General features: G+C 50.7%; 1 protein-coding gene across 5 annotated transcripts in view; it reads right to left on the bottom strand.

The window, feature by feature from the left end:
• Positions 1 to 2,500: 2,500 nt before the first annotated feature.
• Positions 2,501 to 16,449, bottom strand: part of znf638 (zinc finger protein 638) — a 207,623-nt gene continuing 193,674 nt past the window's right edge. For 4 of the 5 annotated variants that reach the window (XM_070866586.1, XM_070866593.1, XM_070866594.1 and 1 more), the window contains 4 exons: positions 10,117 to 10,473; positions 8,252 to 8,371; positions 5,012 to 5,133; positions 2,501 to 2,803 (listed from right to left, as the gene is read on the bottom strand). In XM_070866586.1, coding sequence (XP_070722687.1) covers positions 2,735 to 2,803; positions 5,012 to 5,133; positions 8,252 to 8,371; positions 10,117 to 10,473 — 668 coding nt within the window. In that variant the 3' untranslated portion in view covers positions 2,501 to 2,734. The remainder of the gene's footprint in view (positions 2,804 to 5,011; positions 5,134 to 8,251; positions 8,372 to 10,116; positions 10,474 to 16,449) is intronic. The other variant, XM_070866591.1, reaches the window with a different exon arrangement.

Here is a 16,449-nt window from a genome sequence, read left to right as displayed (position 1 = left end):
GGCTACATTACACTCGGTCCCTTCTTCCAAGTCGTTAATATAGATTGTAAATAGTTGGGGTCCCAGCACTGATCCCTGCGGCACCCCACTGGTTACTGATTGTCAACCAGAGAATGAACCATTTATCCCAACTCTGTTTTCTGTTAGTTAGCCAATCCTCTATCCATGCTAATATATTACTCCCAACCCCGTGAACTTTTATCTTGTGCAGTAATCTTTTATGTGGCACCTTGTCAAATGCCTCTGGAAATCCAAATACACCACATCCACTGGTTCCCCTTTATCCATACTGTTCGTTAGATCCTCAAAGAACTCCAGCAAATTTGTCAAACATGATTTCCCCTTCATAAATCCATGCTGACCCTGCCTGACCGACTTTTGTTTTTCCAAATGTCCTGCTACTAGTTCTTCAATAATGGACTCCAACATTTTCCCAACCACAGATGTTAGGCTAACTGGTCTATAGTTTCCTGCTTTTTGTCTGCCTCCTTTTTTAAATAGGGACATTACATTTGCAGTTTTCCAATCTGCTGGAACCTCCCCAGAATCCAGGGAATTTTGGTAAATTACAACCAATGCATACACAATCTCTGCAGCTACTTCTCAAGACCCTAGGACACCTAGGTCCCTCTGAATACCAACATTTCCCAATCTCTCACCATTAAAGTACTCTGCTTTTCTATTTTTCCTACCAAAGTGGGTAACTTCACATTTCTCCATATTATATTCCATTTACCATGTTCTTACCCACTCACTTAGCCGGTCTGTATGCCCTTGAAGCCCCTTTGCATCCTCCTCACAACTTACATTCCTATCTAGCTTTGTATCATCAGCAAACCTGGATATATTACATTTGGTCCCCTCAACCAAATCATTGATATAGATTGTGAATAGCTGGGGCCAAGCACTGATCCTTGTGGCACCCCACTAGTTACAGCCGGACAACCCAAAAATGACCCATTTAGTCCTATTTGTTGTCTGTCCTCAATCCATGCTAGTACATTACCCCCAATCCCATGAGCCCTTATTTTGTTCAGTAACCTTGTGGGGCACCTTATCAAATGCCTCTTGAAAATCCAAATACACCACATCCTCTAGTTACACACACAATTGGGGTAACTGATCTGTGGTGCCCTGTTTTCTCTCAAATAGCGGGGTTACATTAGCTACCTTCCAATCTGTGGAAGCCGACAACAAATCCATCTGCGATCTCTCTAGCCACCAGCTCTTTCAAAAATCCCCTGGATTTGATGGCCTACATCCTGGGGTTATCAGCTTTCAGTCCCATTAATTGCCTAATACTAATTTCTTTCAATTCCTCATCCTTGTTGCTCCACTATTCCTGGGATTCTTCTTGTGTCTTCCATGAAGACAGACATTATTTGTTTAATTTCTCTACCATTTCCTTATTCTCCAGTATAATTTCTCCTGTCTCAGCCTGTAAGGGACCCACATTTACTTTTGCTAATCTATTTATGTCTCTTGCTAGTTTACTCTCATTCTATTTTCCATTCCTTAGTCTTTTGCTGAATTCTAAAACCCTTAGGCTTACTGCTCTTTTTGGCAACATTATAAACCTCTTCCTTTGATCTAATGACCCAGACTTGGATGTGCAGGGCATAATTTCCAAAGTTTGCAGATGACACGGGACTTGGGATGTGGGCCGGCACATGGAATTTAACGCAGAGAAGTGTGAAAGGCATTGAGGATTATGGAACCAAGACATGTAAATGGAGTTGTGGGTGCAGGTCAGGTATGGCTGAGCAAATATCTCACCGGTTATGTGTGAGGGGCAATAAATGCTGGCCTTGCCAGCGAGGCCTGCATCTTAATTGCCCTTAAGATGGTGGTGAAGGTGCTCCCACAGTGCTGTTAGGGAGTTCCAGGATTTTGTTTTCATGGGATGCTGGCATTTATTTCCCATCCCTTGAGGGGGTGATGAGCTGCCTTCTTGGCTTGCAACGGCAATATTCCCAAGTCAGGATGGTGGGGAACGTGGAGGTGGTCCCCTTGTCCTAGGTGGTAGAGGTCGCAGGTTTGGGAGGTGCTGTTGCAGAAGACTCAGCAAGTGGGGGCAGGGACCTTGAGGCACAGTCCTTCAGTGATGGGGAAGACACCAGGAAATATTGAGCGGCACTTTGGTGTTAAGTGTCTCAGGTGTGGTTTAGTGGCCGCAGGAAATGACGGAATTATTGTAGCTGGCACACTTGGGTAAGGGAACAAAAGCAGGTAAATAGAGTTGAAGTATAGATCCTGTTCCTATAATGGACAGTTGCCAAGGCCTGGGTACTGTGCATAAATCTGGAACCTGAAGCACTTCCGGTTGGTTGGTGGTGGTCGCATCCTTTACCAATAAAGTCTGATGAGAAAATTTGCAGGAAGCGAGTGTCATAACACCATACTTTGTATAGATATATACAATGCATTACACGGCCAGAGGCTGTATATACAGTGCTGCTGTACACAGCAAGTGCGTGGGAAAAAAGTTAAAACAAACAGCTTTTCCAGAACATAATCTTTAATTGAATTAGAAGAGAATCAGCAATTGTTACAGCAATTTAAGTAAAAACACAAGACAACAATATTAACTCAAAAGAACAGTTTCCATAATCGTTACAGCTGTGGAAAGATCATTTGTACAATGTTGTAACCACCTAGTTAAACCAGTAAAATAAGAGAAGGGGAACACTTGGACCCAAAATATACTTTGACTAAAGGTAGTGCGGGGCGAGTGTCACTTGTCGGGTTTGGCCGCACGCTCCTGCTGCTTGCGAAGCTCCTCCTGTCGCTGCGTCACGTATTTCTGGAAATTAATACAAACAGGTTTCATGTTTCTGTTTGGCGAGGTTACGGATCCGGTTTGACCATTGCGGATCCGGTTTGACCATTGCGGACTATTCATTTCTTAGATAAGCTTCCTGATCTGAAGCTTGCAGGGAACATAAAAACTGACTGCAAAAACTTCTATAAATATGTGAAGACAAACGTAGGTCCCTTGCAGTCAGATTCGGGTGAATTTATAATGGGGAACAAAGAAATGGCAGACCAGTTAAACAAATACTTTGGTTCTGTCTTCACAAAGGAAGACACAAATAACCTTCTGGAAATACTAGAGGACCGAGGGTCTAGTGAGAAGGAGGAACTGAAGGATATCCTTATTAGGCGGGAAATTGATGGGATTGAAGGCTGATAAATCCCCGGGGCCTGATAGTCTGCATCCCGGAGTACTTAAGGAAGTGGCCATAGAAATAGTGGATGCATTGGTGATCATTTTCCAACAGTCTTATCGACTCTGGATCAGTTCCTATGGACTGGAGGCGTAGCTAATGTAACGCCACTGTTTAAAAAAGGAGGGAGAGAGAAAACGGCTAATTATAGACCGGTTAGCCTGACATCTGTAGTGGGGAAAATGTTGGAATCAATTATTAAAGATGAAATAGCAGCACATTTGGAAAGCAGTGACAGGATCGGTTCAAGTCAGCATGGATTTATGAAAGGGAAATCATGCTTGACAAATTTTCTGGAATTTTTTGAGGATGTAACTAGTAGTGTAGATAAGGGAGAACCAGTGGATGTGGTGTATTTGGACTTTCAAAAGGCTTTTGACAAGGTCCCACACAAGAGATTGGTGTGCAAAATCAAAGCACATGGTATTGGGGGTAATGTACTGACGTGGATAGAGAACTGGTTGGCAGACAGGAAGCAGAGAGTTGGGATAAACGGGTCCTTTTCAGAATGGTAGGCAGTGACTAGTAGGGTGCCGCAGGGCTCAGTGCTGGGACCCCAGCTATTTACAATATACATTAATGATTTGGATGAAGGAATTGAGTGTAATATCTCCAAATTTGCAGATGACACTAAACTGGGTGGCGGAGTGAGCTGTGAGGAGGATGCTAAGAGGCTGCAGGGTGACTTGGACAGGTTAGGTGAGTGGGCAAATGCACGGCAGATGCAGTATAATGTGGATAAATGTGAGGTTATCCACTTTGGGGGCAAAAACACAAAGGCAGAATATTATCTGAATGGCAGCAGATTAGGAAAAGGGGAGGTGCAACGAGACCTGGGTGTCACGGTTCATCAGTCGTTGAAAGTTGGCATGCAGGTACAGCAGGCGGTGAAGAAGGTAAATGGTATGTTGGCCTTCATAGCCAGGGGATTTGAGTATAGGAGTGGGGAGGTCTTACTGCAGTTGTACAGGGCCTTGGTGAGGCCTCACCTGGAATATTGTGTTCAGTTTTGGTTTCCTAATCTGAGGAAGGACATTCTTGCTATTGAGGGAGTGCAGCGAAGGTTCACCAGACTGATTCCCGGGATGGCTGGACTGACATATGAGGAGAGACTGGATCAACTGGGCCTTTATACATTGGAGTTTAGAAGGATGAGGGGATCTCATAGAAACTTATAAGATTCTGACGGGACAAGACAGGTTAGATGCAGGAAGAATGTTCCTGATGATGGGGAAGTCCAGAATCAGGGGACATAGTCTTAGGATAAGGGGTAGGCCATTTAGGACTGAGATGAGGAGAAACTTCTTCACTCAGAGAGTTGTTAACCTGTGGAATTCCCTGCCGCAGAGAGTTGTTGAGGCCAGTTCATTGGATATATTCAAGAGGGAGTTAGATATGGCCCTTACGGCTAAAGGGATCACGGAGTATGGAGAGAAAGCAGGAAAGGGGTACTGAGGGAATGATCAGTTATGATCTTATTGAATGGCGGTGCAGGCTCGAAGGGCCGAATGGCCTGCTCCTGCACCTATTTTCTATGTTTCTATGTAGACGCTTACCCAGAGTAAGAAGGGAAAAGGCCCATCAGACTATATATGTATATAGTCTTTTTCCCACCCAGTCACTTCAGCAGTAACACCTCACCGAATGCACACCCTCTCTGTACAAGACGGTGTGTGGTCAGCAAGCAGCCCCGGCCTGGGTTACTGGCCACTCTTCCACGCAGTTGGTTTTTGAAGGGTGAGGCCCTAAGTGAGCGCTCCTGGGCACAGAGGTACAGCCCTTACCTCCATATTCTTGTAGTGCAGCACAGTGCCACAGTGAGTCACCTTGGCCGTATCTTCATTCGTGTAAAACAGAGAACAAATCTGACAGAAGTAACCGGTTTTTGGAACAATAAATTCAACGCCTGCGGAGGGAGAACAAGTGTCAGCGGTGATTCGAGTGCTTCCCCTACAGAGGGCCAAGGGCAGGCTCAAAGTTGCAGCGTCTAAACTAATCTAGCGCCGAGCCCCTCCTGAACAGCGCACTGTCCTCCCCTGCATCCTTTCCTGTGCACACTGGTGTGAGACATTCACTGGCCTGGCCTTGCCTCTGCCTGCAGGCACACTCACGGCTGGCACAGGGCCTCACCTTTACAAACAGAACCAGACCAAAGGCCTAAAAACAGCTAGTCCTCGGTTCGGGCTTGTAAAAGAGAGAGAGAGCTGCCTTTATCAGTGCTCCAGACATGGAAATATTAAAGAGTTGGAATTAAAGCCCCCAAAAATTGCAACTTAGAGCAGAAATAACAGGGTTCAAAGAGAGAAGGGTAGAGAGAGAGAGAGCGCGCGCGCAGGGTAGAGAGAGAGAGCGCGCGCAGGGTAGAGAGAGAGAGCGCGCGCAGGGTAGAGAGAGAGAGCGCGCGCAGGGTAGAGAGAGAGAGCGCGCGCAGGGTAGAGAGAGAGAGCGCGCGCAGGGTAGAGAGAGAGAGCGCGCGCAGGGTAGAGAGAGAGAGCGCGCGCAGGGTAGAGAGAGAGAGCGCGCGCAGGGTAGAGAGAGAGAGCGCGCGCAGGGTAGAGAGAGAGAGCGCGCGCAGGGTAGAGAGAGAGAGCGCGCGCAGGGTAGAGAGAGAGAGCGCGCGCAGGGTAGAGAGAGAGAGCGCGCGCAGGGTAGAGAGAGAGAGCGCGCGCAGGGTAGAGAGAGAGAGCGCGCGCAGGGTAGAGAGAGAGAGCGCGCGCAGGGTAGAGAGAGAGAGCGCGCGCAGGGTAGAGAGAGAGAGCGCGCGCAGGGTAGAGAGAGAGAGCGCGCGCAGGGTAGAGAGAGAGAGCGCGCGCAGGGTAGAGAGAGAGAGCGCGCGCAGGGTAGAGAGAGAGAGCGCGCGCAGGGTAGAGAGAGAGAGCGCGCGCAGGGTAGAGAGAGAGAGCGCGCGCAGGGTAGAGAGAGAGAGCGCGCGCAGGGTAGAGAGAGAGAGCGCGCGCAGGGTAGAGAGAGAGAGCGCGCGCAGGGTAGAGAGAGAGAGCGCGCGCAGGGTAGAGAGAGAGAGCGCGCGCAGGGTAGAGAGAGAGAGCGCGCGCAGGGTAGAGAGAGAGAGCGCGCGCAGGGTAGAGAGAGAGAGCGCGCGCAGGGTAGAGAGAGAGAGCGCGCGCAGGGTAGAGAGAGAGAGCGCGCGCAGGGTAGAGAGAGAGAGCGCGCGCAGGGTAGAGAGAGAGAGCGCGCGCAGGGTAGAGAGAGAGAGCGCGCGCAGGGTAGAGAGAGAGAGCGCGCGCAGGGTAGAGAGAGAGAGCGCGCGCAGGGTAGAGAGAGAGAGCGCGCGCAGGGTAGAGAGAGAGAGCGCGCGCAGGGTAGAGAGAGAGAGCGCGCGCAGGGTAGAGAGAGAGAGCGCGCGCAGGGTAGAGAGAGAGAGCGCGCGCAGGGTAGAGAGAGAGAGCGCGCGCAGGGTAGAGAGAGAGAGCGCGCGCAGGGTAGAGAGAGAGAGCGCGCGCAGGGTAGAGAGAGAGAGCGCGCGCAGGGTAGAGAGAGAGAGCGCGCGCAGGGTAGAGAGAGAGAGCGCGCGCAGGGTAGAGAGAGAGAGCGCGCGCAGGGTAGAGAGAGAGAGCGCGCGCAGGGTAGAGAGAGAGAGCGCGCGCAGGGTAGAGAGAGAGAGCGCGCGCAGGGTAGAGAGAGAGAGCGCGCGCAGGGTAGAGAGAGAGAGCGCGCGCAGGGTAGAGAGAGAGAGCGCGCGCAGGGTAGAGAGAGAGAGCGCGCGCAGGGTAGAGAGAGAGAGCGCGCGCAGGGTAGAGAGAGAGAGCGCGCGCAGGGTAGAGAGAGAGAGCGCGCGCAGGGTAGAGAGAGAGAGCGCGCGCAGGGTAGAGAGAGAGAGCGCGCGCAGGGTAGAGAGAGAGAGCGCGCGCAGGGTAGAGAGAGAGAGAGAGCGCAGGGTAGAGAGAGAGAGAGCGCAGGGTAGAGAGAGTGAGAGAGAGAGAGAGCGCGCGCAGGGTAGAGAGAGCGAGCGAGCGCAGGGTAGAGAGAGAGAGCGAGCGCAGGGTAGAGAGAGAGCGAGCGCAGGGTAGAGAGAGAGAGCGCGCGCAGGGTAGAGAGAGAGAGCGAGCGCAGGGTAGAGAGAGAGAGAGAGAGAGAGCGCAGGGTAGAGAGAGAGAGAGCGCAGGGTAGAGAGAGAGAGAGAGAGCGCGCGCAGGGTAGAGAGAAAGCGAGAGCGAGAGCAGGCTAGAGAGAGAGAGAGAGAGAGAGAGAGCGAGCACGAGCGAGAGCAGGGCAGAGAGAGAGAGCAGGGTCGAGCGAGAGCGCGCGCAGGGTAGAGAGAGAGCGCACGAGACACGGAGGCGGAGAGAGCAGGATAGAGCGAGCAGCAGCGCCCCCCCTCTCTCCCTGCGCCCCCCCTCCCTCTCTCTCCCTGCGCCCCCCCTCTCTCTCTCCCTCCCTGCGCCCCCCCTCTCTCTCTCCCTGCGCCCCCCCTCCCTCTCTCTCCCTGCGCCCCCCCTCCCTCTCTCTCCCTGCGCCCCCCCTCCCTCTCTCTCCCTGCGCCCCCCCCCTCCCTCTCTCTCCCTGCGCCCCCCTCCCTCTCTCTCCCTGCGCCCCCCTCCCTCTCTCTCCCTGCGCCCCCCCTCTCTCTCCCTGCGCCCCCCTCCCTCTCCCTGCGCCCCCCCCTCTCTCTCTCTACCTGCGCCCCCCCTTTCTCTCTCTCTACCTGCGCCCCCCACCTCTCTCTCTCTCTCTCCCTGCGCCCCCCTCTCTCTCCACCTTAGCCCCCCCTCTCTCTCCCTGCGCCCCCCCTCTCTCTCTCTACCTGCGCCCCCCCTCTCTCTCTCTACCTGCGCCCCCCCACTCTCTCTACCTGCGCCCCCCCACTCTCTCCCCCTGCGCCCCCCCCTCTCTCTCTCTCTCTCTCCCTGCACCCCTGTGCCCCCCCTCTCTCCCTCCCCCCCCCCCTCTACCGGCGTCTCCTCTTACAGCACTGAACGTTACAAATGACAGGTAATGTGGTTTTGGTGCCTAGTTACTGTAAATCCAGCTGAAAGCTGTAGGTAGCAGTGTTGCCCTGGACTCACCGATAGGGTTGTTGGATTTATAAGGCGGCATCTTTAACTCAACAAGTGTCGGCCCAGTTAACCTGGTCCGCTTTGCTTCAGGTTCCGCCTCGGACACAGGCTCTCTCCTCAACTTAGCATCTATTTAAAACACAATGCATTAACATTTCTAAAAATTCCAACAGCTCAATTCATTTAAGAACGACAAGTGACACACCTGTACTGAGAGAGACCCGGGGTCAGGGACACACACACCTGTACTGAGACACCGGGGGTCAGTGACACACACACCTGTACTGAGAGACACCTGGGGTCAGTGACACACACACCTGTACTGAGACACCGGGGGTCAGGGACACACACACCTGTACTGAGAGACACCCGGGGTCAGAGACACACACACCTGTACTGAGAGAGACCCGGGGTCAGTGACACACACACCTGTACTGAGAGACACCCGGGGTCAGAGACACACACACCTGTACTGAGAGAGACCCGGGGCCAGTGACACACACACCTGTACTGAGAGTGACCCGGGGTCAGTGATACACACACACCTGTACTGAGAGACACCCGGGGTCAGTGATACACACACACCTGTACTGAGAGACACCCGGGGTCAGTGATACACACACACCTGTACTGAGAGACACCCGGGGTCAGTGATACACACACACCTGTACTGAGACACCCGGGGTCATGCACACACACACCTGTACTGAGAGACACCCGGGGTCAGTGATACACACACACCTGTACTGAGGGAGACCCGGGATCAGTGACACACACACACCTGTACTGAGAGAGACCCGGGGTCAGTGACACACACACCTGTACTGAGAGAGACCCGGGGTCAGAAACACACACACCTGTACTGAGAGAGACCCGGGGTCAGTGAGTGACACAGACACCTGTACTGAGAGAGACCCGGGGTCAGAGACATACACACCTGTACTGAGAGAGACCCGGGGTCAGAGACACACACACCTGTACTGAGAGAGACCCGGGGTCAGTGAGTGACACAGACACCTGTACTGAGAGAGACCCGGGGTCAGAGACATACACACCTGTACTGAGAGAGACCCGGGGTCAGAGACACACACACCTATACTGAGAGAGACCTGGGGTCAGTGACACACACACCTGTACTGAGAGACCCGGGGTCAGTGACACACACACTTGTACTGAGAGACCCGGGGTCAGTGACACACACACCTGTACTGAGAGAGACCCGGGGTCAGTGACACACACACCTGTACTGAGAGAGACCCGGGGTCAGTGACTGACGCACACCTGTACTGAGAGACCCGGGGTCAGTGACACACACACCTGTACTGAGAGAGACCCGGGGTCAGTGACACACACACCTGTACTGAGAGAGACCCGGGGTCAGTGACACACACACCTGTACTGAGAGAGACCCGGGGTCAGAGACATACACACCTGTACTGAGAGAGACCCGGGGTCAGAGACACACACACCTGTACTGAGAGAGACCTGGGGTCAGTGACACACACACCTGTACTGAGACCCCCGGGGTCAGTGACACACACACCTGTACTGAGAGAGACCCGGGGTCAGTGACACACACACCTGTACTGAGAGAGACCCGGGGTCAGTGACACACACACCTGTACTGAGAGAGACCCGGACTCAGTGAGGGACAGACTTCCCTTAAATGAATCGCTCGGGGAAAATGTGGATGTGCTCAGGGACGGGATGCCTGTCAGTGCCAGTGGATTGCATAATGGGAAGCAGTCCGCAGGACAGTGAGCGGAAGAGGAGCGTGCCATTGAATGAATAATTTACACTGCCAAGAAGCCTCAATCCAATACCATGGTAGGACGTGTGACTGTGCTCAGCCATCCCCCTCCCTCAGCACTCACCTGTTCGCTGCTCCAGGCCCTTCGATTTGACGCTGTCTCCCGCGGAGCTGGGAACTGGTGCAGGGGCCAGGTTGCTTGGGGCATGTGCTGCTACCTTGCAGGCAGGCTCACCGTCCCCAGATGCCGAGGGTGCTGCTTCTCTCTTTACGGCGATGGGTCCCGTGGCATCTTGCTTCGAGTCTGTGACAGTCGGGGCTTTGCTGGGCTCCACTGTGGTGGTTTCAGGCTCCTTGGCTGTCTCTGACTCGGTGATCATAGGCTCCTCCTTCACAGCTGCCTTGGCTGGGGGCTGGGCTCGGGATTCAGGTTTAGATTTCACCTCCGTCGTCTCTGCCACCTTTGGTGGTGAGTCACCTGCTGAGACAGATACCATTACTGAGTTGGTGTGATCTCATCGAGATACAGAGAGTACAGCACATTAACAGGCCGTTCAGCCCAACAGGTCAATGCAATATCTCCACATTTTATCCACTCTCAGGATGGCGGCGTGTTTGCTGATGGTTCCAACCCTCTCCTGGCCAGCCTTCCACCCTCTGTAAACTTCAGCTGATCCGAACCTCTGCCGCTGGTATCCTGATCCCCCATCACCCGTGTCCTACATTGGTGTTCCTGGCCTGAATGACGTTATTGGATTGCCTGTGGCGAGCACTTCACTCACCTCCTACACCCCGGAGATTAGAGTGGTGGCCCCTACTTTAACGCTGTGTTAAAATCCCTGCTTACCCTCACCCCCCTCTATCTCTGTAATCTGCTCCACCTCACCCCCCCTCTATCTCTGTAACCTGCTCCAATCTCCCCTCCCACTTTCCTTCCTGTGCCTCTGGTGAGATATGGCCTAGACCAATACACGCTTCAGGACAATGAGGGGATTGCGAGCAGTGGAAATTGATCCATAATGTGGGCACCGGTGGTATTGAATAATCTCCATGTGCTTTGTAATAGTGCAAGCGATTGTATTAATTCTTTTAATTACCTTGGTATGTTACAATAGTTACATAATATTTACAGCAGACACAGGCCATTCGGCCCAAGTGCTCCATGCCGGTGTTTATGCTCCACTCGAGCCTCCTCCCATGCTTCCTCATCTACCCCTATCAACATGACCCTCTATTCCTTTCTCCCTCATGTTTATCCAGCCTCCCCTTAAATACATTTCTGCTACTCATCTCAACCACCCCATGGCAGTGAGTTGCACATTCTCACCACTCTCTGGGTGAAAAACCTGCTCCTGAATTCCCCATTGGATTTATTGGTGTCTATCTTATATTGATGGCCCCTAGTTCTGGTCTCCCCCACAAGTGGAAACATCTTCTCTCCATCTATCCTATCAAACCCTTTCATAATCTTAAAGACATCTATCAGGTCACCCCTCAGTCTTCTCTTTTCTAGAGATAGGAGTCCCAGATTGTTAGTGGATAAGAAGGACCTGTTTCTGTTGGCAAAGGGGTCAACAGAGAGTCGAAATAAACGGGTCCTTTTCAGAATGGCAGGCAGTGACTAGTGGGGTGCCGCAGGGCTCAGTGCTGGGACTCCAGCTATTTACAATGTACATCCATGATTTACATGAAGGAATTAAATGTAATATCTCCAAGTTTGCAGATGACACTAAACTGGGTGGCGGTGTGAGCTGCGAGGAGGATGCTAAGAGGCTGCAGGGTGACTTGGACAGGTTAGGTGAGTGGGCAAATGCATGGCAGATGCAGTATTATGTGGATAAATGTGAGGTTATCCACTTTGGTGGCAAAAACAGGAAGGCAGAATATTATCTGAATGGTGACAGATAAGGAAAAGGGGAGGTGCAACGAGACCTGGGTGTCATGGTACATCAGTCATTGAAGGTTGGCATGCAGGTACAGCAGGCGGTGAAGGCGGCAAATGGCATGTTGGCCTTCATAGCGAGGGGATTTAAGTTTAGGAGCAGGGAAGTTGTACTGCAGTTGTACAGGGCCTTAGTGAGGCCATTTTGGTCTCCTAATCTGAGGAAGGATGTTCTTGCTATTGAAGGAGTACAGCGAAGGTTCACCAGACTGATTCCCAGGATGGCAGGACTGAGATATGAGGAGAGACTGGATCAACTGGGCTTGTATCCACTGGAGCTTAGAAGAATGAGATGGGATCTCATAGATACATAAAATTCTGACGGGATTGGACAGGTTAGAGGCAGGAAGAATGTTCCTGTTGCTGGGGAGTTCCAGAACCAGGGATCACAGTCTAAGAATAAGGGGTAAGCCATTTAGGACTGAGATGAGGAGAAATTTCTTCACTCAAGAGAGTGGTGAACCTGTGGAATTCTCTACCGCAGAGAGTTGTTGAGGCCAGTTCATTAGATATATTCACAAGTGAGTTAGATATGGCCCTTACGGCCAAAGGGATCAAGGGGTATGGAGAGAAAGCAGGAAAGGGGTACTGAGGGAATGATCAGCCATGATCTTATTGAATGGTGGTGCAGGCTCAAAGGGCCGAATGGCCTACTCCTGCACCTAATTTCTATGTTTCTATGTAACAACCAGGGGACATAGATTAAAATAATTGGGGGGAGGTTTAGAGGATATAGATGGGGAAATTTCTTCACCCAGAGGGTGGTGGGGGTCTGGAACTCAATGCCTGAGGCAGAAACCCTCACCACATTTTAAAAATACTTGGATGTGCACTTGAAGTGCCGTAACCTGCAGAGCTATGGACCGAGAGCTGGAAAGTGGTATTAGGCTGGATATCTCTTGGTCGGCCGGCACGGACACAATGGGCCGAAATGGCCCCTTCCATGCTGTAAATTTCTATGATTCAATCTTTCCTGATAGATATAGCTTCTCAGTTCTGGTATCATTCTAGCAAATCTTTTTTGCACCTTCTCCAGTGCCTCCTTATCCTTTATATAATATGGAGACTGTTCACAGTTCTCAAGTGTGGTCTAACCAAGGTTCTCTGCTTTTTTTATGGTCGTATTAACCTGCGTTGCTGCTTTTAGTGATTTGTGTATCTGCCCCACTTAGACACTTAGTTTCCAAGGAGTATGCGGCCTCCTTATTCTTCCGACCAAAATGTATCACCTCACACTTATCGATATTAAAGTTCATTTTCCAACTACTCCTTGTTGGCTTAAGCCTGATGCGGCGATTGTCGCGGCAAATATGTAACTATCAATTAAAAAGGAAACGATCAATTAGCACTATTTATTAAGTAATGAGGATTAAGAATTGTTCCTTCACTCTCAAGGTGAGGAGTCTGTAAGGATTTAGGAACGAACATCTTTTATTGTCGACGTCACCATTATGCCTTACGTAGTCTAAACCTAAAAACAACTGCTGATGCATTAAGAGGGAACAAAGACAATTCAAACTTTAGTCACATCAGCACCATCAGATAAGGAAGTGCCACTATCTGTGATTACCAAAACAATGTAAAGCAGAACTAATAAACAGATGTCCCCTGACCACATTAACCACCTGGACTGTGTCCGAGACGTCTCGTGTTCTTTCGATATGCCAAATTGAGACACAAGAACATAAGAATTAGGAGGAGTGGGCCATTCAGCCCTTCGAGCCTGCTCCAATATCACGGCCAATCTTCTACCTCAACTCCACCTTCTTGACCGATCCCCATATCCCTTGATTCTCACAGTATCCAAAGGTCTATCGATCTCAGTCTAGAATATACTCAAGACAAATGTTAACTTGATCAAGCAACCAAGTCAGGAAAGCACACTGCCTGATGGGGAAGACGAGACTGGGAAGGTTTCTAACCATGACAGTTTTGATGGTTCGGGGGTCGCGTGACTGAAAGAACACAGATGAAGCAGTTTCTAGTTGTAGAGGTCGAGGTGCTGTGCCGGAAAGGCCAGATGGATCATGTGCTCTGCCAAGAGGAACAGCCTGGCTCCTTGTGTAACCCCCAATCCCCACCATTAGTGGCCGGGCCTTCAGCCGCTTAGACCCCCATGCTCTGGAATTCTCTCCTTAAACCTCTTCAACTTTAAGACCCCGACCTTAAAACCCACTTGGATCAAGCTTTTCGTTATTCCCCCAAATATCTCATTCCTTGTCTCAGTGCCGTGGGATATTTTTCTACGTTAAAGATGCTATATAAATGCAGGTTGTTGCTTTACTCAATCTTGTGACAATCCCTCCCAAGTTGCACAGCCTCACTGAGATTAGAAAAAAAAACTAACATCCTTGCATTTCCATAGTGCCTTTCACAGTCGCAGGATGTCCCAAAGTGCTTCACTACCAATGAAGTACTTTTGAAGTGCAGCCAGTGTTGTTACGTGAACACATGGCACAGCAAGATCGCACAAAAAGCACTGTGATGAATAAAAAATTAATATCCGGTTCTGCTCAATAAACTTCCAACTAATCCTCGAACAGAGCCACAGGATCCTTTACAGCCACTCTAAACGGCAGATGAAGCCTTCGTTTAATGTCTCATCTGACAGTGCAGCAACTCCCTCTATACTGCACTGAACTGTCAGCCTAGGTTATGGGCTCAGGTTTTTGGAGTTGGATTTGAACCTATGACCTTCGCACTCAGACTTGAGAACGTCACCAACTGAACCAAGCTCCCTTCATCTATCTAAAGATGTCCCGAGAGATGACCCTCACGTGAGGCAACAGTCAAACTTGGGCAGAGTTGTTGCCACATAAAGAGAGACAGAGTTGAGCAAATCAGGGCCAGTGTGATCGCCTGGACGAGTTTCAATCTCCTAAAGGGGTCGGAGAGGAATTTTTCAGCCTTTTCCCAAATGCCATGGATTTTTTTTTCCTAATGTAGTTTCTTTACCTCTCCCAGGAGATTACATGGCTCCGGGTGGGGAGGGGAGTGTCTGCATCGTTATGCACAAGATACCACACTAGGGGACAGGCTGGATGGACCTGTAGGTCATTTCCTGTCCGCCACTGTTGGTATGATTGAAGTGAGAGAGAAAGTGTAGCAGGTACAACGCTGCTGGAGGAGTTGAGTCACTGAAGCACTGGGTGACAAATATCATCCATTCGATACCAGGTGTGTCTGCAGGACTTCCTCCAGCCAGTTCAACATAAGAATTAGGAGCAGGAGTCGGCCATTTGGCCCTTCGAGCCAGTCTGCTCCGCCATTCAACAAGATTGTGGCTGATCATCTATCTCAACTCCAGCTTCCCACTCGACCTCCAAATTCTTTGATTTCTATCTCTGCCTTAAATATACTCTGAGCCTCCACAGCCCTCTGGGGCAGAGAATTCCAAAGATTCACCACCCCCTGAGTGAAGAGGTTTCTCCTCATCTCCGTCCTAAATGGCCAACCCCGTATTCTGAGGCTGTGACCCCTGGTTCTAGACTCCCCAGCCAGGGGGAAACATCCTCCCTGCATCTACCCTGTCAAGTCCTATAAGAATGTTATTAGTTTCAATGAAATGACCCCTCATTCTTCTCACCAAGGTCCAACATCCACGAGGAGCAATCAGAGATCATCGATCCTTGAATAAGACTGATCCAGTGACCATGGACATTGGTGCTGACCCATCAGTAAAAGCAGGAGAACTGAACAGCCCCCCTGATAGGGTCAGGTTAGCAGTGGGTTACACAGCCCCCCAGAAACCCCCCCCCTCCCCCAATAGGGTCAGGTTAGCAGTGGGTTACACAGCCCCCCAGAAACCCCTCCCCCCCCACCCCGATAGGTGCCGTTGCCCTTCAACGGCCTGGCTCTAATTTCAAGGTTATGCCTTGTTCTGGACTGCCCCACCAGAGGAAATAGTTTCTCTATCGAACCTATCCTCGTAATTTAACCCTTTCAGCCTCGGTATTATTCTGGGTGAACCTGCGCTGCCCCCCTCCAAGGCCAATATAACCTTCCTGTGCAGGGCCCAGAACTGAACGCAGTTACTCCAGATGCAGTCTGACTGAGACTCCAGAAAACTGAAGCCTCATTTTCTCACTTCTGTATTCCAGCCCCCTCGAGGTAAAGGAAAAAATCCCATTTGCCTTTTTAATTACTTTTTGTACCAGTCCACTTGCTTTTACTGATTACATGTACACCCAAACCCTCTTGCTTGGCCACAGTTCTTGGTCTCTCCCCATTAAGAAATTATTCCGATTGGTCTTAAATCCAGTGGATGACCTCACATTTGCCACACTGAACTCCAGCTGCCACAGTTTTGCCCACTCATGTGTCTGTCAATGTCCCTTTATAACAACCTACACAACTTAGTGCACCTCCTAACTTAGCGTCATCTGCAAACTTGGATATACGACTCAAAACGAAAAGTCTGGTGCAGCGTTGAAGAATTTATAGGACAGGATGAGGCCATTTGGCCCAGCACTCCCAGAATACTAGCTCTCGAGCTTTTTCCCACCATCTCCCTTT

Source organism: Pristiophorus japonicus, chromosome 2 (genome assembly GCF_044704955.1).
Source record: "Pristiophorus japonicus isolate sPriJap1 chromosome 2, sPriJap1.hap1, whole genome shotgun sequence".
Lineage (NCBI taxonomy): Eukaryota > Metazoa > Chordata > Chondrichthyes > Pristiophoridae > Pristiophorus > Pristiophorus japonicus.
Note: the sequence above shows the minus strand (reverse complement) of the source record. Positions and strands in the feature narration are given on the sequence as shown.